The 24,431-nt window shown below is 43.6% G+C and overlaps 1 protein-coding gene across 1 annotated transcript in view; it reads left to right on the top strand.

The window, feature by feature from the left end:
* The window catches only part of LOC123487510 (Wilms tumor protein 1-interacting protein homolog), a 30,332-nt gene extending 10,506 nt beyond the window's left edge, over nucleotides 1-19,826 (top strand). The window contains exons 2-8 of the mRNA XM_045218722.1: nucleotides 7,571-7,672; nucleotides 14,458-14,525; nucleotides 16,563-16,625; nucleotides 16,899-17,029; nucleotides 17,192-17,243; nucleotides 17,760-17,828; nucleotides 19,185-19,826. Coding sequence (XP_045074657.1) covers nucleotides 7,571-7,672; nucleotides 14,458-14,525; nucleotides 16,563-16,625; nucleotides 16,899-17,029; nucleotides 17,192-17,243; nucleotides 17,760-17,828; nucleotides 19,185-19,337 — 638 coding nt within the window. The 3' untranslated portion in view covers nucleotides 19,338-19,826. The remainder of the gene's footprint in view (nucleotides 1-7,570; nucleotides 7,673-14,457; nucleotides 14,526-16,562; nucleotides 16,626-16,898; nucleotides 17,030-17,191; nucleotides 17,244-17,759; nucleotides 17,829-19,184) is intronic.
* Nucleotides 19,827-24,431: the final 4,605 nt, after the last annotated feature.

The raw sequence follows: 24,431 nt of genomic DNA, 5'->3' as shown, positions 1-24,431 counted from the left end.
TGTAAATTGAAAAGAAAATGTTTTGCTAAAAGTATTATTATATTATTGATCGATTGACTATGATTTTTCAGATCACCCAGTAGTGCTATCTGCAGGGTTAGCTCCAGGTAAATATTGCAATCCTTCAGCCATTCCTGGACCTGTGACCAAAAACAAGCTACAAATGGACAGTACCAAAACAAATTATCTAATGATTCTGTCTCTTAGCAGCAAAATCTGCAGAGCTAGGAAGATTGTATCCCCCATATAAATAACATTCTATTGGTAACAAAATGTTTGTATAATAATTTAAATTGAACAATTCTAAGTTTTGAATCCGGCGTCGTTTTGCGTATCAGTTCATAAACACTATGCCATGGAATCGGTACGTCAAAAATCTCTTCCAAACTATTTTGCAATCTGTATTGATAATAATAAATAATAAAATGCCATTTAGCAGACGCTTTTATCCAAAGCGACTTACAGTCATGCGTGCATACATTTTTTTGTGTATGGGGGGTCCCGGGGATCGAACCCACTACCTTGGCGTTACAAGCGCCGTGCTCTACCAGCTGTGTCCATAAAATGTATATAGTAAGTATAAGCTGGAAGTAGAGGCCTAAGCATTGTTGTTCACTAGTTTACTCCAATTAGGGAAAAGGTGGTGGGGTTGGAAAGTAATAAAGGGGAATATATTTTTTTTAAAGGATATGTATGTGTATGTATAGGCCCTCCTGTAGCTCAGTTGGTAGAGCATGGCGCTTGCAACGTCAGGGGTTGTGGGTTCGTTTACCACGGGGGGCCAGTATGAAAAATTTATGCACTCACTAACTGTAAGTCGCTCTGGATAAGAGCGTCTTCTAAATGACTAGAATGTAAAATGTATGTGTGTGTATGTATGTATGTACAGTGGGGGAAAAAAGTATTTAGTCAGCCACCAATTGTGCAAGTTCTCCCACTTAAAAAGATGAGAGAGGCCTGTAATTTTCATCATAGGTACACGTCAACTATGACAGACAAATTAAGGAAAAAAATTCCAGAAAATCACATTGTAGGATTTTTTATGAATTTATTTGCAAATTATGGTGGAAAATAAGTATTTGGTCACCTACAAACAAGCAATATTTCTGGCTCTCACAGACCTGTAACTTCTTCTTTAAGAGGCTCTCTGTCCTCCACTCGTTACCTGTATTAATGGCACCTGTTTGAACTTGTTATCAGTATAAAAGACACCTGTCCACAACCTCAAACAGTCACACTCCAAACTCCACTATGGCCAAGACCAAAGAGCTGTCAAAGGACACCAGAAACAAAATTGTAGACCTGCACCAGGCTGGGAAGACTGAATCTGCAATAGGTAAGCAGCTTGGTTTGAATAAATCAACTGTGGGAGCAATTATTAGGAAATGGAAGACATACAAGACCACTAATAATCTCCCTCGATCTGGGGCTCCACGCAAGATCTCACCCCGTGGGGTCAAAATGATCACAAGAACGGTGAGAAAAAATCCCAGAACCACACGGGGGGACCTAGTGAATGACCTGCAGAGAGCTGGGACCAAAGTAACAAAGCCTACCATCAGTAACACACTACGCCGCCAGGGACTCAAATCCTGCAGTGCCAGACGTGTCCCCCTGCTTAAGCCAGTACATGTCCAGGCCCGTCTGAAGTTTGCTAGAGTGCATTTGGATGATCCAGAAGAGGATTGGGAGAATGTCAGATGAAACCAAAATAGAAATTTTTGGTAAAAACTCAATTCGTCGTGTTTGGAGGACAAATAATGCTGAGTTGCATCCAAAGAACACCATACCTACTGTGAAGCATGGGGGTGGAAACATCATGCTTTGGGGCTGTTTTTCTGCAAAGGGACCAGGACGACTGATCCGTGTAAAGGAAAGAGTGAATGGGGCCATGTATCGTGAGATTTTGAGTGAAAACCTCCTTCCATCAGCAAGGGCATTGAAGATGAAACATGGCTGGGTCTTTCAGCATGACAATAATCCCAAACACACCGCCTGGGCAACGAAGGAGTGGCTTCGTAAGAAGCATTTCAAGGTCCTGAAGTGGCCTAGCCAGTCTCCAGATCTCAACCCCATAGAAAATCTTTGGAGGGAGTTGAAAGTCCGTGTTGCCCAGCGACAGCCCCAAAACATCACTGCTCTAGAGGAGATCTGCATGGAGGAATGGGCCAGAATACCAGCAACAGTGTGTGAAAACCTTGTGAAGACTTACAGAAAACGTTTGACCTGTGTCATTGCCAACAAAGGGTATATAACAAAGTATTGAGAAACTTTTGTTATTGACCAAATACTTATTTTCCACCATAATTTGGAAATAAATTCATAAAAAATCCTACAATGTGATTTTCTGGATTTTTTCTCTCTCATTGTGTCTGTCATAGTTGACGTGTACCTATGATGAAAATTACAGGCTTCTCTCATCTTTTTAAGTGGGAGAACTTGCACAATTGGTGGCTGACTAAATACTTTTTTTCCCCACTGTAACTACACTTTGATGTCTTCTGGGTCTCTTGTTAAAGGGAATATAGAGGTAATATGGGATCAACCAAGCTGGACAGTAATATTTTACTTTCTTGCCAATGGCTATTCTAAATATTTATTTTGGTCAAGCTGTTGTGATTTAGATGATTCATAGATTGGCTCTTTATCCATATCAGAGAGAATAGCCCTAATTTTTCCTCTTATCTTTTCTGAGTGCAGGAACAGCGTCTCAACTTTAGGTTGGAATAGGAAATGCCAATATTTGACTTTGGTCCAGCTGAATGACTCTTGTTGAAAGGAAAACATGTGGGCCTAACCTTTGGATAGCCTTGCAGTACCGTAGCCCTTCATTTTTTACAATGTGAATTACGATGAATTAATGAGACATGAGCTCCTCTAAAGGCAACAAAAGTCTAACTTTGGGGGGGTCGTTAAATATTTATAGTTTGACGAGACGCGTGCCAACAGCAAGACACATCAATCTCACCGGAGAAAGTATCCAAGTGAGCGAAACAGCGCCTGTCATTCTCTTTTTGGCCAGACAGCATCAGATACATGGGTACACATACTGAGACAGAGGGCTGCTGTTTCGCTCTCTCGGATGCTTTCTCCGGTGAGATAGATTCTGCCACTTGCGAATCTGAAAAATTATAAAATCTTATTTCATACGTTTGTTATTTTTTTCTTGTTCAAATTTTTGGGGAAGCATGGCTTCCATTGGCATCCATGAATACACGCTGTAGTAGGCCTAATGACAATCGCTGAATGTCATTATGGTGTTTTTAACAGATGTCTCTTTCCTTTCATGAAATGGTGCGTGCACACTACTGGGATTATTTTGGAGAGGACGAAATGTACAGTTAGCCTACTTTTTGAAGGGATTTGTTTGACAGTCAGATTTAAACATCATGACTGGTTGTGTTCATGCCACATTAAAATGTAATACATTTTTGTCTTTACTATTAGGCCCATAAAAGCATTTTTGCACGCGCTAGGCTCCCAAGAATGTCATGGTATAATTCACACTCTTATGTCATAGATGTAAAAAGCAGGGTTGTCTTTTTACATCTATGACTTTTCGGAATATCTGACTTAAATTAAATTCAAACAATGAATTGGAATTGAATTTGAATTTAAGGAAGTAGAAATAAATTCAAACCAATTCAAACCAATTCAACTGAGATGTGAAACATGAAAGTCTCATTCATTTGTCAAATATTTTATCAAAATTATATGCCACTTATTAATGCAAAGAATACACATACCATTTCAAATATTAGTTTGATTATAACTCAAAGATGTCAAACAGTTGTTTTTATTTGTCATGATACAGTGCATTCGGAAAGTATTCAGACCCCTTCCCTTTTTCCACATTTTGTTACGTTACAGCCTTATGCAAAAAATTGATTAAATTATTATTTTTTCTCAACAATCTACACAAATACCACATAATGACAAAGCAAAAACAGGTTTTTAGGAATTTTAGCAAATGTATTAAAAATAACAAACAGAAATACCTTATTTACATAAGTATTCAGACCGAAATTGAGCTCAGGTGCATCCTGTTTCCATTGATCATCCTTGAGATGTTTCTACAACTTGATTGGAGTCCACCTGTGGTAAATTCAATTGATTGGACATGATTTGGAAAGGCACACACCTGTCTATATAAGGTCCCACAGTTGACAGTGCATGTCAGAGCAAAAACCAAGCGATGAGGTCGAAGGAATTGTCCGTACAGCTCCGAGACAGGATTGTGTCGAGGCACAGCTCTGGGGAAGGGCCCGCTTGAAGTTTGCTAAAAGGCACCTAAAGACTCTCAGACCATGAGAAACAAGATTCTCTGGTCTGATGAAACCAAGATTGAACTCTTTGGCCTGAATGCCAAGCGTCACGTCTGGAGGAAACCTTGCACCATCCCTACGGTGAAGCATGGTTGTGGCAGCATCATGCTGTGGGGATGTTTTTCAGCAGCAGGGACTGGGAGACTAGTCAGGATCGAGGTAAAGATGAACGGAGCAAAGTACAGAGAGATCCTTGATCCCTGCTCCAGAGCGCTCAGGACCTCAGACTGGGGCGAAGGTTCACCTTTCAACAGGACAACGACCCTAAGCACACAGCCAAGACAACACAGGAGTGGCTTCGGGACAAGTCTCTAAATGTCCTTGTGTGGCCCAGCCAGAGCCCGGACTTGAACCCGATCGAACATCTCTGGAGAGACCTGAAAATAGCTGTGCAGCGACGCTCCCCATCCAACCTAACAGAGCTTGAGAGGATCTGCAGAGAAGAATGGGAGAAACTCCCCAAATACAGGTGTGCCAAGCTTGTAGCGTCATACCCAAGAAGACTCTAGGCTGTAATCCATGCCAAAGGTGCTTCAACAAAGTACTGCGGAAAGAGTCTGAATACTTACAGTGGGGAAAAAAAGTATTTAGTCAGCCACCAATTGTGCAAGTTCTCCCACTTAAAAAGATGAGAGAGGCCTGTAATTTTCATCATAGGTACACGTCAACTATGACAGACAAATTGAGATGTTTTTTCTCCAGAAAATCACATTGTAGGATTTTTAATGAATTTATTTGCAAATTATGGTGGAAAATAAGTATTTGGTCAATAACAAAAGTTTCTCAATACTTTGTTATATACCCTTTGTTGGCAGACACAGGTCAAACGTTTTCTGTAAGTCTTCACAAGGTTTTCACAAACTGTTGCTGGTATTTTGGCCCATTCCTCCATGCAGATTTCCTTTAGAGCAATGATGTTTTGGGGCTGTCGCTGGGCAACACGGACTTTCAACTCCCTCCAAAGATTTTCTATGGGGTTGAGATCTGGAGACTGGCTAGGCCACTCCAGGACCTTGAAATGCTTCTTACGAAGCCACTCCTTCGTTGCCCGGGCGGTGTGTTTGGGATCATTGTCATGCTGAAAGACCCAGCCACGTTTCATCTTCAATGCCCTTGCTGATGGAAGGAGGTTTTCACTCAAAATCTCACGATACATGGCCCCATTCATTCTTTCCTTTACACGGATCAGTCGTCCTGGTCCCTTTGCAGAAAAACAGCCCCAAAGCATGATGTTTCCACCCCCATGCTTCACAGTAGGTATGGTGTTCTTTGGATGCAACTCAGCATTATTTGTCCTCCAAACACGACGAGTTGAGTTTTTACCAAAAAGTTATATTTTGGTTTCATCTGACCATATGACATTCTCCCAATCCTCTTCTGGATCATCCAAATGCACTCTAGCAAACTTCAGACGGGCCTGGACATGTACTGGCTTAAGCAGGGGGACACGTCTGGCACTGCAGGATTTGAGTCCCTGGCGGCGTAGTGTGTTACTGATGGTAGGCTTTGTTACTTTGGTCCCAGCTCTCTGCAGGTCATTCACTAGGTCCCCCGTGTGGTTCTGGGATTTTTGCTCAACGTTCTTGTGATCATTTTGACCCCACAGGGTGAGATCTTGCGTGGAGCCCCAGATCGAGGGAGATTATCAGTGGTCTTGTATGTCTTCCATTTCCTAATAATTGCTCCCACAGTTGATTTCTTCAAACCAAGCTGCTTACCTATTGCAGATTCAGTCTTCCCAGCCTGGTGCAGGTCTACAATTTTGTTTCTGGTGTCCTTTGACAGCTCTTTGGTCTTGGCCATAGTGGAGTTTGGAGTGTGACTGTTTGAGGTTGTGGACAGGTGTCTTTTATACTGATAACAAGTTCAAACAGGTGCCATTAATACAGGTAACGAGTGGAGGACAGAGGAGCCTCTTAAAGAAGAAGTTACAGGTCTGTGAGAGCCAGAAATCTTGCTTGTTTGTAGGTGACCAAATACTTATTTTCCACCATAATTTGCAAATAAATTCATAAAAAATCCTACAATGTGATTTTCTGGATTTTTTTCTTCTCAATTTGTCTGTCATAGTTGACGTGTACCTATGATGAAAATTACAGGCCTCTCTCATCTTTTTAAGTGGGAGAACTTGCACAATTGGTGGCTGACTAAATACTTTTTTTCCCCACTGTATATTAGTCTATTACCTAAGTACAACCTACATATATAGCAGTGTAAGTCCAGCACTTATTTTAAATTGGCTCTAGAAATGAAGTATCATTGCCTTGAAATACTGTCTGAATACATTTTTAGATATAGGACTAGATGATGACACGCTTTCTTCATTACTGTCATCATGGGGGTGGTGGGGGGGGTGGGGTCAGCCCCCTGTCGGGATGTTGTGTCCTGTAGGCGTGGTGACCCTGGACTCACCCCACCCAGGCTTTGACCCTGCACTCGCTGTGGAATGTGACCCCGGCGGAGGCCATCTTGTGCGTGAGAGGAGAGCAGGGGAATCATTAGTCCAATGCTATGTCCAAATAGTCTTCACCTGCTGGATGCCTGCCTCTCTCCTTCCTTAGTAAGGGTTTAACATTGAACTAATAGATGAAAGCCAAATGACTGATAGTAATAACCAGGAGTTTGTAGTCCACACCTGTGGGTAATTCACCTTTTTTCCTCTAACTTGTCTAGTGTTTCCAGGTCAGTGGTCATCTGTAGGAAGGAATTATACCATCTACGACCGTTGGGACATAGCCTACTAACTTTTGCTGACTCACTTTGTCATTGTGCCACGTTAAGAGAATGCTTCCTGCCAGCCCCTAACACCCCTGGTTAATGTATTTATATTTTAGATACAACATAGAACAATTAACCTCACAGAGACACATTAATTTGGTCCAAGTACTGTATGTACACCCTTTATAGATCATTGATGGAACATGGAAGTTACTAGCTAAACCAGTTACAATGACGTGTACTTTACTGCTGTATGAAAGCCCAAGTAGGATTCATGATGGTGATGAATATGATGATGATAATGGGCGGCAGGTAGCCTAGCGGTTAAGTGTATTGGGCTAGTAACCGAAAGGTTGCTGGTTCGAATCCCCTAGCTGACTAGTTGAAAAATCTGTCAATGTGCCCTTGAGCAAGGCACTTAACCCTAATTGCTCCAATAAGTCGCGTTGGATAATGACTAAAATGTCAATGTAAAGTAATGATGATTATGTCCACTGATGTTAACCTGTGTCTGTTCCCACCTCCAGGTATCTGTATCAAGTGTGGGAAGGGTGTGTATGGGGCCAGCCAAGCCTGTCAGGCCATGGGGAATCTGTACCATACCAACTGCTTCACCTGTTGCTCCTGTGGTAAGTGTATATAGGCTTCTGTCCACTACTCCTACTCAGCACCTGCATCATTGGCTGGCATCACAGATGTCCTGTATTTTCATATCTTAGCACAACGTTGATGTTGGTTGCCAGAGTGTCTTCTGGGAGTTGTCTACAGAATGCTCTATTGTTCTCTATTTGACAGGAACATGGATGACATATTGGAATGAGTGGGTTGTAGAGACGGATGTTGCAGTCAACCTGAACATTTTTTGTTTATGCATGGCGTGTGTATGTGTGTAATGTGCGTGAAGGGCTGCCCTGTCACCTGACACCAATTGTCCTCTCTTGTTTCAAGTGGAGACGAGGGTGAAGTCGGAGAGAGTTTGGAGCAAGGTTGCTTTCATTCATGCGCTGATGTACATGGATACTGATCCCTTGGCTTCGGAAGAAATGCATATAATTGACATGTAATTGAATACATATACTTTCAGATTTATTGTGTGGTTGAAGAATGAGGGGCAGTGTCTCTAATCCTGAGGTTTCTCTACAGATTCCTTTTGACCTGCTTTGAAAAGTGTAGTTGAGTCAGACCAGAGAGATATACTGTAAGTCTGTTTCTATTGGTCAGACATTATTGCCCATCTATAATGTTTTAAACAGTACAGAAAAAGCTGGAATACACTTCTCTGTTATTCAGAATTAAATACGTTTGGTGAGATCTATCCAGAAGTGAAGCAGGTCTTCCCCTGCTAATTCTAGTGGTCTCTGTATATACAGTGGATATAAAAAGTCTACACACCCCTGTTAAAATGCCAGGTTTTTGTGATGTAAAAGAATGAGATAAAGATAAATCATGTCAGAACTTTTTCCACTGTTAATGTGACCTATAATGTGAACAATTTAATTGATAAACAAACTGAAATCTCCGAGGGGGAAAAATGAAAAATAATAACCTTACAATAACCTGGTTGCATAAGTGTGCACACCCTCTTATAACTGGGGATGTGGCTGTGTTCAGAATTAACCAATCACATTCAAACTCATGTTAAATAGAAGTCTATACACCTGCCATCATTTAAAGTGACTCTGATTAATCACAAATAAAGTTCAGCTGTTCTAGTAGGATTTTCCTGACATTTTCTTAGTTGCATCTCAGAGCAAAAGCCATGGTCCACAGAGAGCTTCCAAGGCATCAGAGGGATCTCATTGTTGAAAGATATCAGTCAGGAGAAGGGTACAAAATCATTTCCAAAGCATTACATATACCATGGAACACAGTGAAGACAGTCATCATCAAGTGGAGAAAATATGGCACAACAGAGACATTACCAAGAACTGGACGTCCCTCCAAAATGTATGAAAAGACGAGAAGAAAACTGGTCAGGGAGGCTTCCAAGAGGCCTACAGCAACATTAAAGGAACTGCAGGAATTTCTGGCAAGTACTGGCTGTGTGCTACATGTGACAACAATCTCCCGTATTCTTCATATGAATGGGCTATGGGGTAGGGTGGCAAGACGGAAGCCTTTTCTTACAAAGAAAAACATCCAAGCCCGGCTGAAGTTTGCAAAAACAAACATCAAGTCCCCCAAAAGCATGTGGGAAAATGTGTTATGGTCTGATGAAACCAAGGGTGAACTTTTTGGCCATAATTCCAAAAGGTATGTTTGGCACAAAAACAACACTGCACATCACCCGAAGAACACCATACCCACAGTGAAGCATGGTGGTGGCAGCATCATGCTTTGGGGCTGTTTTTCTTCAGCTGGAACCGGGGCCTTAGTCAGGGTGGAGGGAATTATGAACAGTTCCAAATACCAGGCATTTTTGGCACAAAACCTTCAGGCGTCCGTTAGAAAGCTGAAGATGAAGTTCACCTTTCAGCACAACAACGACCCAAAGCACACATCCAAATCCACAAAAGCATGGCTTCACCAGAAGAAGATTAACGTTTTGGAATGGCCCAGCCAGAGCCCAGACCTGAATCAAATTGAACATCTCTGGGGTGATCTGAAGAGGGCTGTGCACAGGAGATGTCCTCGCAATCTGACAGATTTCGAGCGCTTTTTCAAAGAAGAGTGGGCAAATATTGCCACGTCAAGATGTGCCATGCTAATAGACTCCTACCCAAAAAGACTGAGTGCTGTAATAAAATCAAAAGGTGCTTCAACAAAGTAGTAGTTTAAGGGTGTGCACACTTATGCAACCAGGTTATTGTGAGTTTTTTATTTTTTATTTTCCCCCCTCAAAGATTTCAGTTTGTTTTTCAATTAAATTGTTCACGTTATAGGTCACATTAAAGGTGGAAAAAGTTCTGACATTTTTTATCTTTGTCTCATTCTTTTATGTCACAAAAACCTGGCATTTTAACATGGGTGTGTAGACTTTTTATATCCACTGTAGATGATAACAGGCCCATCTTGGCTCTTGAGATGGTTTATTTCTAACGTAAACTCTGTGATGTATTATTGGGTCTCTTATGAATGGGAATGTTTGCCTTTAGAAGCAGAGTGTTTTCAACCCCTCTGAGAAGTTAGTTTTAAAGTGCCTGCAGATGTCAAAACACACCTAATGATGTATCAGGTTATTTGTTGACAAACTGTTTTTGTTTTACTTTTTGACTAAAATGCCACAAAAGTCAGGAGCTCCATAGCAGAGAGAGAGTTCAATTCTCTGAGACATTACTGGCTGGTAGCCTTGGGCTTTGTTTAACCATGCATAATTGAGCCCTCCTCTTGGCTTGCTCCTATGGTTGCACCCTTTTTTCATGAAATGGCCAGGAATGCAAACTACCCCCCTCCACTTCAGCCGGCCTTCCCATGAGGACCTCAATCAGACAGTCACAAAGTGTACCAGGCCTGCTTATCAGAGGGGGCCGGCCTGGCATGGGCTCTGAGCAAACAACACACACATAAACACACACACAGATAAGCGCACACACACACATACCGATAAACGCACACACACATGCACACACACACAGATACACACAGAAAAATGTGTGTGTGAGTAATTATACGCTCACACACCACGCACACACAAACACACCCCCCACCCCCCAAACATACCCACACACACTCCTCATGACTTTACTAGTCCCAACTATACAGTCATAAGACATACCTCTGTGACCAGTCTCCTGTTTATTTCCTGTACTGGTGTTGACGCCCAGCTCCTGACTGGATCACCACCCACTTCCTCCTTCCACATACCCTTTGTCTGCTAGCTCACATGCATCCGTGCCTTTAATGGGGCACGCTAGTTATTAACTAGTTACCTCTATGTTACTGTAACACAACCTGCTAGTGTCTCTCACACCAGCCAGGAGAAAACAGCCAAGGGCCTTGTATTTCTGAAACCTGTTTATGATGCATTGTGGTTTCCTCAGTCACTCACCAGCTGTACCTAGCTGACTGGCTGGCTGGCACAGGGCAGACAGGGCTGGGGTGTGAAAAATGTGTGAGAAAAAAATGTACAGCTCATTGTTGTGCTGCTATGGGGTTTTGGCTGGGGTATGGTAGCTGGCTGCAGTAGGTAGAGTTAGCCTGGCTACTCCCCATATAGAATCTAGTCATTCTATTTCTATGCTACTCCCTCATCTGAGTGTAAGTTGTGGGATCTGGCCAAGGTTTTAAATGATGTACAACCGCTTGGTAGTGTAGCCCCTGCTCCCTTCTGCCTTTGGCGATGGTTTGACTACTTGATCATGACTTTCGCTGTGATTTAGTTGTGGGGGAGTTTCTGAGAGAGACTGAGTGGGCCATGGTTTTATCTTAGGTCTTAATGCTATTAGAGAGACTGGGAGATTTCATAGCTTCTGGGTTTTCTATTTGAGAGATGTACTTGTGGCTCTGTTGTCTTAACTTGGCTGTTCTCTCTAAAGAGAGACTTACTTAAAAACAATTTGGAAGTAGCAGCAGGCCAGCACATGCTCACGTTGCCGGGTTCTAAAAATTCCTGTCTGAAGTCCCGAGCAATCTGAGTGAGTCACCACCTCCAGCATCCTTCCTTTACTTACCCCGGCACTGGGCAGGCCCTCCCTCCGCCTCTCCCTCGCTGCTTCCCCCTCCTCCCCCTCAGATCCTCACCCCACCGCCTGCCTGCAGGTGATAAAGGCCCACTTGTTCTGAGAGGAGAGAGTGGGAGGAGAAGGGAGGAGAGGGAGGAGTGGGTGGGTGGGGTGGAACCTGAGAGAGTGTAACATGCTTGATGTTTCCCTCCTACTGGAAGAACACTGAACATATGGGGATTTGGGTACAGTTGTATTTAAATTAGATGGTAATCTAGGACATTATTCAGATTTTTTACATAAGAAGACATTCATTCAGTATTTATTCCGATCTCATGTCTTGGTTTAGCAACTATGTTTTTTTGTTGAAAAGTTTGAAAAGTTGCCTATGGCCAACAGCCAGGTCATTAAAAGTCAGCGTTGTAGCATAGGGATGTGTTGGTATTATCATGGCCAGGCCTTGTGTAGTGCACTAGTGTAGCTGGCTCTGGATCTCCAGGGAGAGAGTCTTAACACTGACTAACCTAACCACTGTCCGTTTGCAGACTCTGCACCTCACAGGGCACAATAACATATCACTTAAGTGAGGCCTGGAGCTCCCCAGCTGAGCCCAAACTAAACCCAGCCTGCATCTCATTGTTGTGGTTTTAGGAATTTAAGATCAGTGAGGGGATGAAATCACTGTAAAGTGAGGTCATTGTGATGTGAGGGGGTTGGAGGGATGACACAGGTCCAATAACATGTCCAGATGCCGGGGCTGGTTGGTACCAGGAGTACCGCCACCAGGCATCCATGGCTGGTCCACAAACTACCACACTGACCACATGATCCCAAGACTTTGATTGCTGGAGAATGACTCACTAAGGATTTTATTATGTCTCAGATCATTATTTTATTTGACCAGTGCACTGCAGTTTGTTGTAGTGCTCTAAAATGATTTCTGAAGGGTTAAATATCTAGCTGAGAGAATAGCTCCCATTATTTCTAGATGCACAGCCCTTTATGTGCATGTCTGTGAAACGCAGTGTCATGAAAACACGGAGTCATGGGAAACCAATGTTGGAGCTGTAAAAACTAAGTACAGTATCTTGAGTGTAAAATCCCAATCAGGGAGCCATTTGGTCCAGAACTCCATGGAAAATGCCACATGTCCCACCGTGCTCAGGGGCTGTGAGCTGAGGAGAAGAGGAGAGCCCTGAGCCCCAGCCCACTGCAGCCAGCCCAGCACTTTCCTCTCCTGTGACAAAGGCTAGAGGGAGACAGGGAGCCCTCCCCTCCCCCTCTCTATGAGGGAACGAGGGAGGGAGGGTGGTGGAGGGGTGGAGGGGGGGTTGAATGGGACCAACTAGTGACCTCAGGCAGAAAGAATGTCCCCGTTTGCTCAGGCGGCCCGCTCCCTTAGCAGTGCACCACAGTCAGCGAGCGCTGAGGGCTTTGTGTTTCACCTTCCAGATGCACTCGCCAGAGCAAAGGCCACCAGACAAACACACGGCAACATGCCCCAGCTCCAGCTCACTGGTGTGTTGTTGATTAGAATGTAATGGTTTTTACAAGTTTAGTCACTCTGAATTAAAAGAGCTCCTCCTTTGTAGTCCCCAGTCAACAGGAAATAGGTTTTTTCTCTCTCGTCCAACCTCCAACTCTAAATGCTAATAGTTTCTCGCTCTCAGTCTTAAGTCTCACCTATTGTGTGAACAGCATCCTTCGGCTGCTGTAGCCATTTATGTGGATGTTAATATATTGCTATCTCCCAGCAATGTGACACTGTGTGTGAAATACAGCGATTGCATACATTTGGGTGTAAAAAGGGGGACATGTCTTTCCCAAGCCAGGACACCCATAAAATAAATGGCAGCTCAGGACAGCAATTAAATCTGACTAATCCTGCAGATTTATGAGCTCCATGCGCTCTGTCTGCTGGGCTGGGTTGAAGTCACCGCGCTGCCAGAAAGAGAAGAGACTGCTGCTGCCATTTAGTGCATTTCAATGGGCATGCATTAAGAGAAGCATCGCAGGGGGCGCAAAAGCCAGGGCCAGTGGGAGTGAGCAGTGAGGAGATCTTTCCTTTTAGGTGGAATTCCCTTTTATCCTGTGGAATGTAGTGCTACTGTGCTCAAGGAGCCCCAAAATGGTGACTTTGGGGAGGGACTGACTGTTAGTATGGCCCTGGCTATACCAGACATGGGAAAATCCTTTGCTCAGGCTTGTATAGTTGGGCTGTGGTTGTGTGTGTGTGTGTGTGTGGAGCTGTACACAATGGCAGGGGTGAGGAGGAGGGGTGAGTAGGAGGGGGAGTTTGTATAGCAGCTTGGGCCTCGTCTGGATGATGGGGCTGTATTGATTGTTTGCTGGTTCTAAGTAGAAGGAGTCCCGTGGGGATCAATGGATGACCAGAGTATTGAAACAGTAGTGTGGACCTCGAACGAGTAACCTACATTATGCAGTTACCATCTGCTTTTGTCACTGGTGTTTCCTGTTGACATCTGTTGTTGTTGTGTCTAATGGAACAGAGAGGAGTCAGGGGAATAGGAGGCAGAAAGTCAACTCCCGTGGTATTTCTGTTTGTTTTCAACAGAATAACAATGCAGTTTTGGATAATGTATTTCAAATATCATCAGGAGATACCTTGGGGCATTTCGTCATTGTTCAAAAGGCTGGAAGCACACTATTTTCTTGATGTATTAACTTTCTTATAGCCTAGGGGTTGGGTACAATCACATAGCAACACCTTTACAGTCTTCACTTTGACAGGATCTGCTACAGGAACACTTCTCCTATATCCCAGCTCACACACTCTTACTTCTCTTCTTCAGGAAGGAGGCTGAGAGGGAAAGCTTTCTACAATGTCAACGGCAGGGTCTACTGTGAAGAGGACTTCCTGGTGAGTTACAACATCTGTCGTCCCTGCATGCCTCCTTATGCACAAGAATTCATGTTTATGTTATGTTCATTATGTGGATGTTCAGAGGTTGAGTTCTCCATATCCTTCATACACACACCCCTCGATGACAGACTTGGGAGAGGAGGGGTTGCACATTCTAAAACGCTCCAGAGGAAACAGACGTTGCAGTGCTACAATTAAAGTTAAGCACCACCCCTCCAATTCCCACTAATTTCCCCAACATTTCCCCAAGGAGCACAATTACCCCACTGCTCCCATCCCATTACTCCCCAGCACTTAGAATTAGAGAGGGAGGAGGAGTGGCTGTGGGCAGCTGCAGGCCTCAGACTGCCTCCTGTATGATGTATCCATCTGCCCAGGTTGGACACAATGGGAAACAGACACAAGTTATTAGCATGTATTGATCTCTGATAGACGTCGGTCAATCTAGAATCAGGTCTGGGAACCAGGTGCTTTATAGCAGTCGTTTTTGTCTTCCTAAAAGATACAGACTTATTGCTTATTACTACTGAATTAGGTTGTTAGGTTGCCATTTACTTAATGTAAATGAATCACTCCATTACACATAGACATTGCCCATTGGCCCCTAAAACAGACTTTCAATTGGCTCAGAGGATGGGTGTTACGAGTGGTATTGGGTCTCCTCATGCTGTAGATATAAAGAATAGATCCTAAAGGGATCAGATGGTGGATATGACAAAAGTCCCTAGCTTCCTCTGAGTATTGACCACCAGCTCTGCCCTGTCATCGGGGCAGATGGTCTGTCTGGGGGGTTAAAGGGGAAGCCTGGAGTCACCCTCCCCCTGCACCCCTCACCACCCCACCTCCACCTGCTGCCCCTGTCCCACCATTACCCTCCCCTCCTCTCATCAGGTCATGACCCCAGGGTCATGTGCTTTGCAGATGGTCACTATGGGACAAACATAACGATGGTAATGCGGGTATAACTCAAATTTAAATCCCTCATTGACTTCAATGTGATATCTTATGTTCAAGTTACACGTCTTACCTCAAGTTCGGGTACATCCCCTTGTGTCTGTGTGACTCTGGTCCAGACTGTAGGAGACCACCTAGAGTAGAGAGCTGATGACTGGATGTGTGCTGTACTCTTTCTATTAGTAGAGTGCGCTGATGGTTTAGGACAGGTATCGTCACAGCAAATGACACTGGTCGCTCATCGCTCATATACGTCTCAGCAAAGAGAGGGGGCAAAGGAAAAAGGAGCAACTCTTTTCACGTCAATATAAAGAGAGCAGCAGCACCCCCTATAGATAGTGTCATTTAGGCTGTACTCTGGGTCTCTACATTCACATTTTGGTTATAGTGTTTAGGGGTTCTCAAACCAGGGTTGGGGTCAATTCCAATTTAATTTGAAATTCTAATTCAATTCTTGAATTCACTCATGAAGTGGATAATTTACATTGGATTCAATTACAATTGAATTGAATTGGAATTGAATTGGAATTGAATTGGAATTAGACTATTTGGACTGTTTGAATTTAATTGGAATTTAATATTTGTACATTTCCCAGTTAATGGAATTAATGCACTTAGTATGTGGACTGCAGAATTTGTTTTAAATCATTTCAACTTGTATTTCTATATTTCCACTATAGCTAAGCTGTCTGAACATGGACATGCCTGTAAGCCTGAGGGAATTGAATTTTCAATTGTGCAATTGTTCGGGATAATATTTAATTGGGAATTGAATTCTTGGAATGTCTTAACATTGGAATTGAGAATAATTGAATTATCTCTGAATTCAAAGACTGACCTACAATTAAAACTGAATTAAATGGAATTTACAGGGAGAAGGAATTACATTAGAATTACATTTGTGGAATGATCCCCAACCCTGTCTCAAACACTTCCTAAAGGTACCATCCTCTCTTTTGTAATGCTGTACTCCCAAGTCTCAACCAGACCCAGTTAACATTCACCATGTAATAGTTGTCCATTGCTACATGTTAGAATCCTAACAAACCCAGTGATAAGTCTCTTTTTAATCTCCCACAGTACTCTGGTTTTCAGCAGACGGCAGAGAAGTGCTTTGTGTGTGGTCACCTCATCATGGAAATGGTAAGAAAGAGCCTAATACTGTAGGAGGGCCTGCTAGATAGTGATACAAGACAATCAGCAGAACAGTATGCCTGTTCCTTTCTGGGCTTTCTCTTTAGCAGGACTGTATCTCTTCTTGACATGTGGCATCAGACCACCTAGTTTAGTTTAGTTTCTGTATCTGAATGCCAATGGGCTGGTGTGATTGACTCCTACTGAGAGGCCTCAATCTCTGGCCTTACTGTTATCTCTCTCTCTCTCTGTGTGTGTGTGTGTGTGTGTGTGTGTGTGTAGATCCTGCAGGCACTGGGCAAGTCCTACCACCCTGGCTGCTTCCGCTGTGTGGTCTGTACAGAGGGTCTGGACGGAGTGCCTTTCACTGTGGACGTGGAGAACAACATCTACTGTGTCAAAGACTACCACACGTAAGGACATGGGTCTCTTATAGATAATGCCAACATGTGATGAAGTCAGCATGCAAGAGTTTCTTCATTCCACAGTACTCTTGAAATCCTGATTTGTGCTGAAACTGATATAAATTATACAGCATGTGCCAAGACTTGACTTCTACTCTGTTTCCCCAACAGGGTCTTTGCCCCAAAATGTGCCTCATGCAACCAGCCCATCCTCCCTGCTCAGGTAATGATGAGCCAATGACTGCTTGTATCCTGTCAGCTCCTGTCACTAGTTGTTGTCAGAGTCATATACAGTATATACAGTAGAGGGTTAGGCCAATGCGGTTCCTGTCTGAACGTTCCGAGATTGCCACTTTCTCTTCCATAGCCGTTGCTAAGTGATAATTGACACTTCCGTGCTGTGCTGTTTATTTCTGATAGTTTTCAAAACCTATGAAGATGTCCAGTGAAAGCAGATATGCTTTACCTACTTGGATACACATTATCCCGAATGCTAATCAATAAAAACGTCTGTTAAATTCACTGCTCTGTTTTGCTAGTTTACAGCGGGTCATTTCATAGGGAATTGTCGGAGGCGCTCTCGTATTGTTACATCATCAACATTTCGAGAATAAAGGCTCTAACATGGCGTCCTTTCTAAAACCTGGCCCAACTCTCTTAAAATATGGCTCTGGTTGTTGGTAGCCAGTGGAGTGGTGGAGACGGGAGGGTGTGACTGACTGTGTGTGCTTCCTGACAGGGCTCTGAGGAGACCATCCGGGTGGTGTCCATGGACAAGGACTACCATGTGGAGTGCTATCACTGCGAGGTAAGACAACGTCATTACTAGCCTGTCTTATTTATGTATTGAACGGAGCCAGCACATTGGGTATGATCATTAAACGTCTGTCAATTTTAGTGTAAATGCTATGGCAGTGTGGGTGTATGTTTCTGGATCTCTGTGAGTGTGTGCACTACACACACAAACTTAAGCTCAGTGAGGGGCAAACCAATGTGGTGACTCGTTGTCCAGGCACATTCCAGAGTTGAGCTGTGGGAGGTGGGAGAGCAGAGGGTAGGGCTCATAGCGTTGGACTCAGCTGGACATCTGACCAGGGGTTGTTGTTTAACTACCCTGGAATCTCAGCACTCTGACAGACCGCTCAGACAGGAAATCATCCCATGTTATCTACAAACCTCAGTGTAATCAAAGTAATCAAGTCAAGTCAGCCAACACAACAGTTTAATGATAGCTGTGTCAAGTGTGAGTCATTGTAACCAGGGCTCAAATAATGTGTGTGATTGTAAGTGTGTGTGAGTTTGATCAAGAATTCCATGTTTAATGGCAAAAGCTGGTTGACTCATTTTATTATCACACATTCCAGGGAATAGCTCATATCCCATCTAGGTGAGTGATAAAGGTATTATGTAGACAATAGGTAATCATTCAGCAGGCTCTGTGGGGTTGATAGTCATCACAGGGGTCTAAAGTCTTAAATATTACATATTTAAGAAATGGTAAAGTTAACAGGAATACCCATCGGCGGCCTCTCATATCAGTGGAGAGGTATCAAAGGTAAAAGTACAGTAAATGCCTCCCGAGTGGCGCAGCGGTCTAAGGCACTGCATCGCAGTGCTTAAGGCGTCACTACAGACCCGGGTTCGATACCGGGAGACCCATGAGGCGGCGCACAATTGGCCCAGCGTCGTTAGGGGAGGGTTTGGCTGTCCGGGATGTCCTTGTCCCATCGCGCTCTAGCGACTCCTGTGGTGGGCCGGGCGCATGCATGCTGACACGGTTGCCAGTTGCCACATTGGTGCGGCTGGCTTCCGGGTTACGCGAGCAGTGTGTCAAGAAGCAGTGCAGCTTGGCAGGGTTGTGTTTCGGAAGGACGCATGGCTATCGACCTTCGCCTCTCCTGAGTCCGTACGGGAGTTACAGCGATGGGACAAGACTGTAACTACCAATTGGGGAGAAAAAGGGGTACAAAATAAATAAAATAAGAAGTACATTAAATATCTGAAATATGTGTATTGAAAGTTCCTTGTTGAAATAGATAGTCTGGATAGTTTTGATATCTAGCACCTGCCCAAAGACATTGGATGTGTGTATATAATATTTTCCTTCACAAATGTTCAGCCACAGCAGTTTCACTGAGTCTATCTCTCTCCCTCTGTGTTGTAGGACTGTGGCCTCCAGCTAAACGACGAGGAGGGTCACCGCTGTTACCCCCTGGAGGGCCACCTGCTCTGTCACGGCTGCCACATCCGCAGGCTCAAGGTCCCGGGGCCCGCCCACCCGCCCCCCAGCTACCCACTTCACGTCACTGAGCTGTGAGAGAGCAGGGGCGGCGAGGATCAAACCCCAGCCAACCCCAAGCCACCGCTGACCCGCCTCCCAGGTGACTTGAGACAACATAGCATAAAGAAGAAGGAATACCCCGCCCACGGAATCCCGGAACTTCGGAACCTCTTCTTGCATGACAGAACAGAACAGAGAGATCCTGGGAGTCTTCGCTCTCTACTGGCCGGCCGTGCCCTGGGGAGAGGAGATAGATACGAGGCCATGGACAAGTCACAAGACCGGGCTGGGAGAGAGTCCACGTCCCTCTCTCTCTCTCTTCCATCAGTTTTTTTCTCCCTCCTTCCTCCTTTTGGTCTGTGAACAGTGAAGCGGGCTGAGGCCCCAGCCCACCCAGAGGCCCTGGCTGACGTCAGCACCGTGACCCCTGCACATTCATCACAGTGGGGCCTGGCCTGGATGGAGGGAGGAGGCCACTCTCTCTCTATCCCTCTCTCCATCGCTCTCTCTTTTTTCCTCTCCTTCTGTTTTCTTCATTCCTTTGCGCTGAAGCCGTGTGCCATGATGCATTTACTGCTCCTCTGTCCATGAGAGAGAGAGGCTGGACATCATCTCTGCCAGGAGGCTGGGAGGCCGTGAAACAGGCTGCTACATAACATTCCAGCACTGTCTGGCAGGGTTAGAGGGTTGGACATGCTGTGCCTTCAGAGTGGCCTTCCACTGAGAAACCTCACCGCACGGTGCCAGTGACAGTGCCACAGTCCAGCTAGCTACGGCTCCTTTTTGGCTATGCAAGGGTACAGAGTCTACCAGCAACAACCGAGAGCCTTCATGCGACTCTGTGACACACTCCCCTGTACCATCCCCTTGCTCCAGTGCTCCTTGGCAAAGCGGATGTTGGTGGCACAGCATGCCCTGTCAGTAGCCAGTAGCCACAGCGCTAGCCTGGGCTGGCACTCATTCCACTTAGCAGTCTTAGAAGACGTGACCTCGAGAGATTCACAAGCAGTGTCTTAACGATTATATAACGAGAAAAAAAGTTTGAAGCACATAGATTGTCTTTTATACATGCCTATATATTTTGCAGACATTTTCCGCAAGATTCTAGAAGCGTAGTCTCTTTTTTTGCTGCATTATTATTAGCAAATGGAATCGGAGGCCAAACGAGCTGTAACAGTCTTAACAGTCCTCTGAAGGGTATTAGTCCGTTGTTTCAGGTCCTAGAGGCCTCTGTGTTGTCGGTCTGCTTGGTCATGCGATCCACAGACCTGTTAGTGACACTGGCTCTTAATTAACATGTACAGTTCCACACACTGGTTATTTGACCCATATGGTAGCACTGAGTGAGTGAGTGTCTGACCATCGAGAGTCCCCACATATCCTCCTCATGCACACGTTACTGTGTCATACCTACTGGTTGATCAGATTGTCTGGTTGGTTGTGGGAGTTGCTGGTCCAACCCGTGTCTCTGGGGAATCCATCCCCCGTGTTTTCCCTCGCTGGTTGTGCCGTTGTGTGTGTCTCTGTGTGTGTGTTAGTCTGTTGGTCTATAGACACTGAGTGTACAAAACATTAAGAACTGCTCTTTCCATGACATAGACTGACCAGGTGAATCCAGGTGATGTCACTTGTTAAATCCACTTAAATCAGTGTAGATGAAGGGGAGGAGACAGGTTAAAGAAGGATTTTTAAGTCTTGAGACAATTGAGACATGGATTGTGTATGTGTGCCATTCAGAGGGTGAATGGCCAAGACAAAACATTGAAGTGCCTTTGAACGGGGTATGGTAGTAGGTGTCAGGTGCACCGGTTTGTGTCAAGAACTGCAACGCTGCTGGGTTTTTCACACTCAACCGTTTCCTGTGTGTATCAAGAATAGTCCACCACCCAAAGGACATTCAGCCAACTTGACACAACTGTGGGAAGCATTTGGGTCAACATTGGCCAGCATCCCTGTGGAACGCTTTTGACACCTTGTAGAGTCCATGCCCCGACGAATTGAGGCTGTTCTGAGGGCAAAAGTGGGTGCAACTCAATATTAGGAAGGTGTTCCTAATGTTTGGTATACTCAGTGTGTATAGAAGTGTGAGTGTGTGTGTGCACTAGTGGCAGTGCCATGGTGCATGTACCTTGTTGAGTGAGCAGGACAACGGCCATCCAGCTTCACAAAACGACCCATGCACTCTCAATCTCTCCCAACTGAAAGAATGGGTAAGGCTCTGGCTCAGGCCTACCCAGTATCTGCTCACAGTAGCCTAGTCAGAGGTACTGTTCTCTCATACTACTGAATCTAACAGACAAGGAGGCTGACGTAGAGATTACAGAGAGGAGGGGCCCGCATAGGCATTATGTGCTTTCTGATGTATCCTTCGATGAGATTCTTTCGAATGTAATTATTAGTGTATGTTTGGCAAACTGTTGTTTATTTTCTTTCTCTGCTCCCAGTTGTACATTTATTTGCAAAAGCGAAAAAATAATATGTATCCCTAGAGTACATGTTTTTGCTGGGAAATTCCCTTTGATGGTAGATAAACTGAATCTCAGCATAGTATGATGAGACTCCTAGTCAAGGAATGTGTAATATACTTGAAGAATGAGGCTATGGCATTTTCTGAACTGTAGTTTGAATAGTACAATAAGACCCACTCATTCATATCAATCTCAAATCATTTTTCATTAAAGCAGCAAATGTTTAAACTTGACAAGAGTTGATCCATTTTAAGGATGTCTTAATACACCTCTTTTTAAAAATACTACTTCTATTCCATTTCTATTGCATAGCACACAGCTAGTTTCCCCATACCTGTACATAAAGAGGCTCGTTTTTCTTTCATCCTCTGTCAGAAATCACTCTGAAAGTGAAGCCTTTTCAGTCTCCTACCAGTAGTTTTCAATAAGCACATTATGACACCTCTGTCACATCACTTTTGTATCGCTTTTGTATAAGTGTTTGATTACCTAGATGGTTCATAAAAAAGGAAACTAGATTTATTTATCTAAACATGAAAAAGTCGAAAGTTATTTAATGTATTAAAAATCGGGACGTATCATTTAACTGTAGATTATATAATCTGCTTTTTAAATAAAGTGGTTTTGTAGCTAACTTAAACCAAATGATGTTGTCTTTTTTGTTGTATGTGAAGTCATATGCCCATTTCTATCCAAATGATGGCACTTTGTTGAACTAGAACACAAATACCTTGTTACCATACTATTACCATGTTATTACCATTTTATTGCATGCTGTAATGTGTAAGTGCTGCCATTGGACATAAATCAATAATGAAAATGTGGTAAACTTGGGAATGATATGGGAATGATTTAGCCTAAACTTGGGAGTGATATGGACAACTGTCTTTCCCATGTCTCCCTGTGGAGAAGATGGATGCTTACAAAGATGAAAAATCCCAGCTCTGGATGAAAGTCCCATGCTGTTGTTCATGCCTTCCAGTTACCTCTGTGTACTCAGAGATGTTTGTTCTAGAAAAATATCCTCAGATCAGAGCTACTGTAATTGTGGTGTATAATTACATTCCCGCACGCAAGTCTCTCCAGCAAGTGATGTGATGGAGGATCCCTCAGAGAATAGCCCCTACCGTGGTATGTACAGTATGATAGCTCTGGTCCTGACAGTTATCACTGATAGGGCAGTCTCTGGGGTATTGTTGGCTCTGGAAGTAAACAGTCCATCTGCACTTTACTGGAATCAGGGGCCGTATGTATCACGGATGTCAGACTAGGATTGTTGATCTAGGATCGTTTTCCCTTTTGCCCATGTGATGATATTAATTGTGATCTATAAGGCAAAACTGATCCTGAATCAGCACTCTTATTCTGAAACACTTAATACTTACAGCGCTAGACCCACACTACTGGGCTTGTCCTGGTTGCTATGTTTTAGTTATGATGAGTTAGGGTTGACCATCAACTCACTCAACAAGTTTTGGTTTTGAATCTTAAAACAAGAGAAAGAAGCATGTACACACAGACAATCTGCTCCGGGTCTGTTTCTGCTCATGTCCCCTTTGTTTTCTGTCTATAATCAGGTTTAAATAACACTACAGGGATTATAAACTGAATCAAATTAGCAGGCTGTCTAGATGAGCAAGAAGACGCCCCCCTGCGGTTTCCTATTGTACAAGTGAGAGGATTTAATGATTATGGGTATAATTTGACCAAGACGGATGCTTAAATGAATGTCCTGTTGGACTACATTTGTGCCAATTGGAGCGTAAAGTAGGATGATTACTGTAATGCTCCTCTTAAGCTCTTAAGTGTGTGAATCCCCCAGCTCTATAATACCTCACAATAACCACAAGCCTGGAGGAGCCACCTCAAGTACACTGTACAAACACCACACAGTCGCACATTGGGCCTGTGGAGATTTGGTTTCCAAAGAAGTGGTGTTTGATATATTTTTCTTTATCACAGTCTCTGAGGTTGTTAAGTGTGTGTCTGTGCTCCCAATTGACAATTTACATTAGGTCATAAATAAGCACATAATCAGATACTTTGAAATCAAAACTGTTTATTCACTATTTGCTGTGATTGCAGCATGAGATTCTCTGAGATGACTTGTATTACTTCATATGGGTCATGTCATGCTCATGATTAGATGTTTATAGAAAAGTAATAATAATACCATATTACATTTGTAAAGCACTTTTCATTAAACAAGAAAAATCTCAAAGTACATAAAATAAAATATAAAATAAAAATAATACAATGACTATGAGGTTAAAGTGCCGACTGTCAGCTTTAATTTGAGGGTATTTCCATCAGTATCGGGTGAACCATTTAGAAATTACAGCACTTTTTGTACATAGTCCCCCCCCCCCATTTTAGGGGACCAAAAATATTGGGACAAATTCACTTATACTGTATGTCTATTGAAGTAGTCAAAAGTTAAGTATTTGGTCCCATATTCATAGCACACAATGACTACATCAAGCTTGTGACTCCACAAATTTGTTGGATGCATTTGCTGTTTGTTTTTATTACTTTTCACATTATTTTGTGCCCAATAGAAATTAATGGTAAAAAATGTATTGTGTAATTTTGGAGTCACTTTTATTGTAAATAAGAATATAATATGTTTCTAAACACTTCTACATTAATGTGGATGCTACCA

Source organism: Coregonus clupeaformis, unplaced genomic scaffold (assembly GCF_020615455.1).
Source record: "Coregonus clupeaformis isolate EN_2021a unplaced genomic scaffold, ASM2061545v1 scaf1755, whole genome shotgun sequence".
Classification (NCBI taxonomy): domain Eukaryota; kingdom Metazoa; phylum Chordata; class Actinopteri; order Salmoniformes; family Salmonidae; genus Coregonus; species Coregonus clupeaformis.
This window is presented reverse-complemented; position numbering and strand designations above follow the sequence as displayed.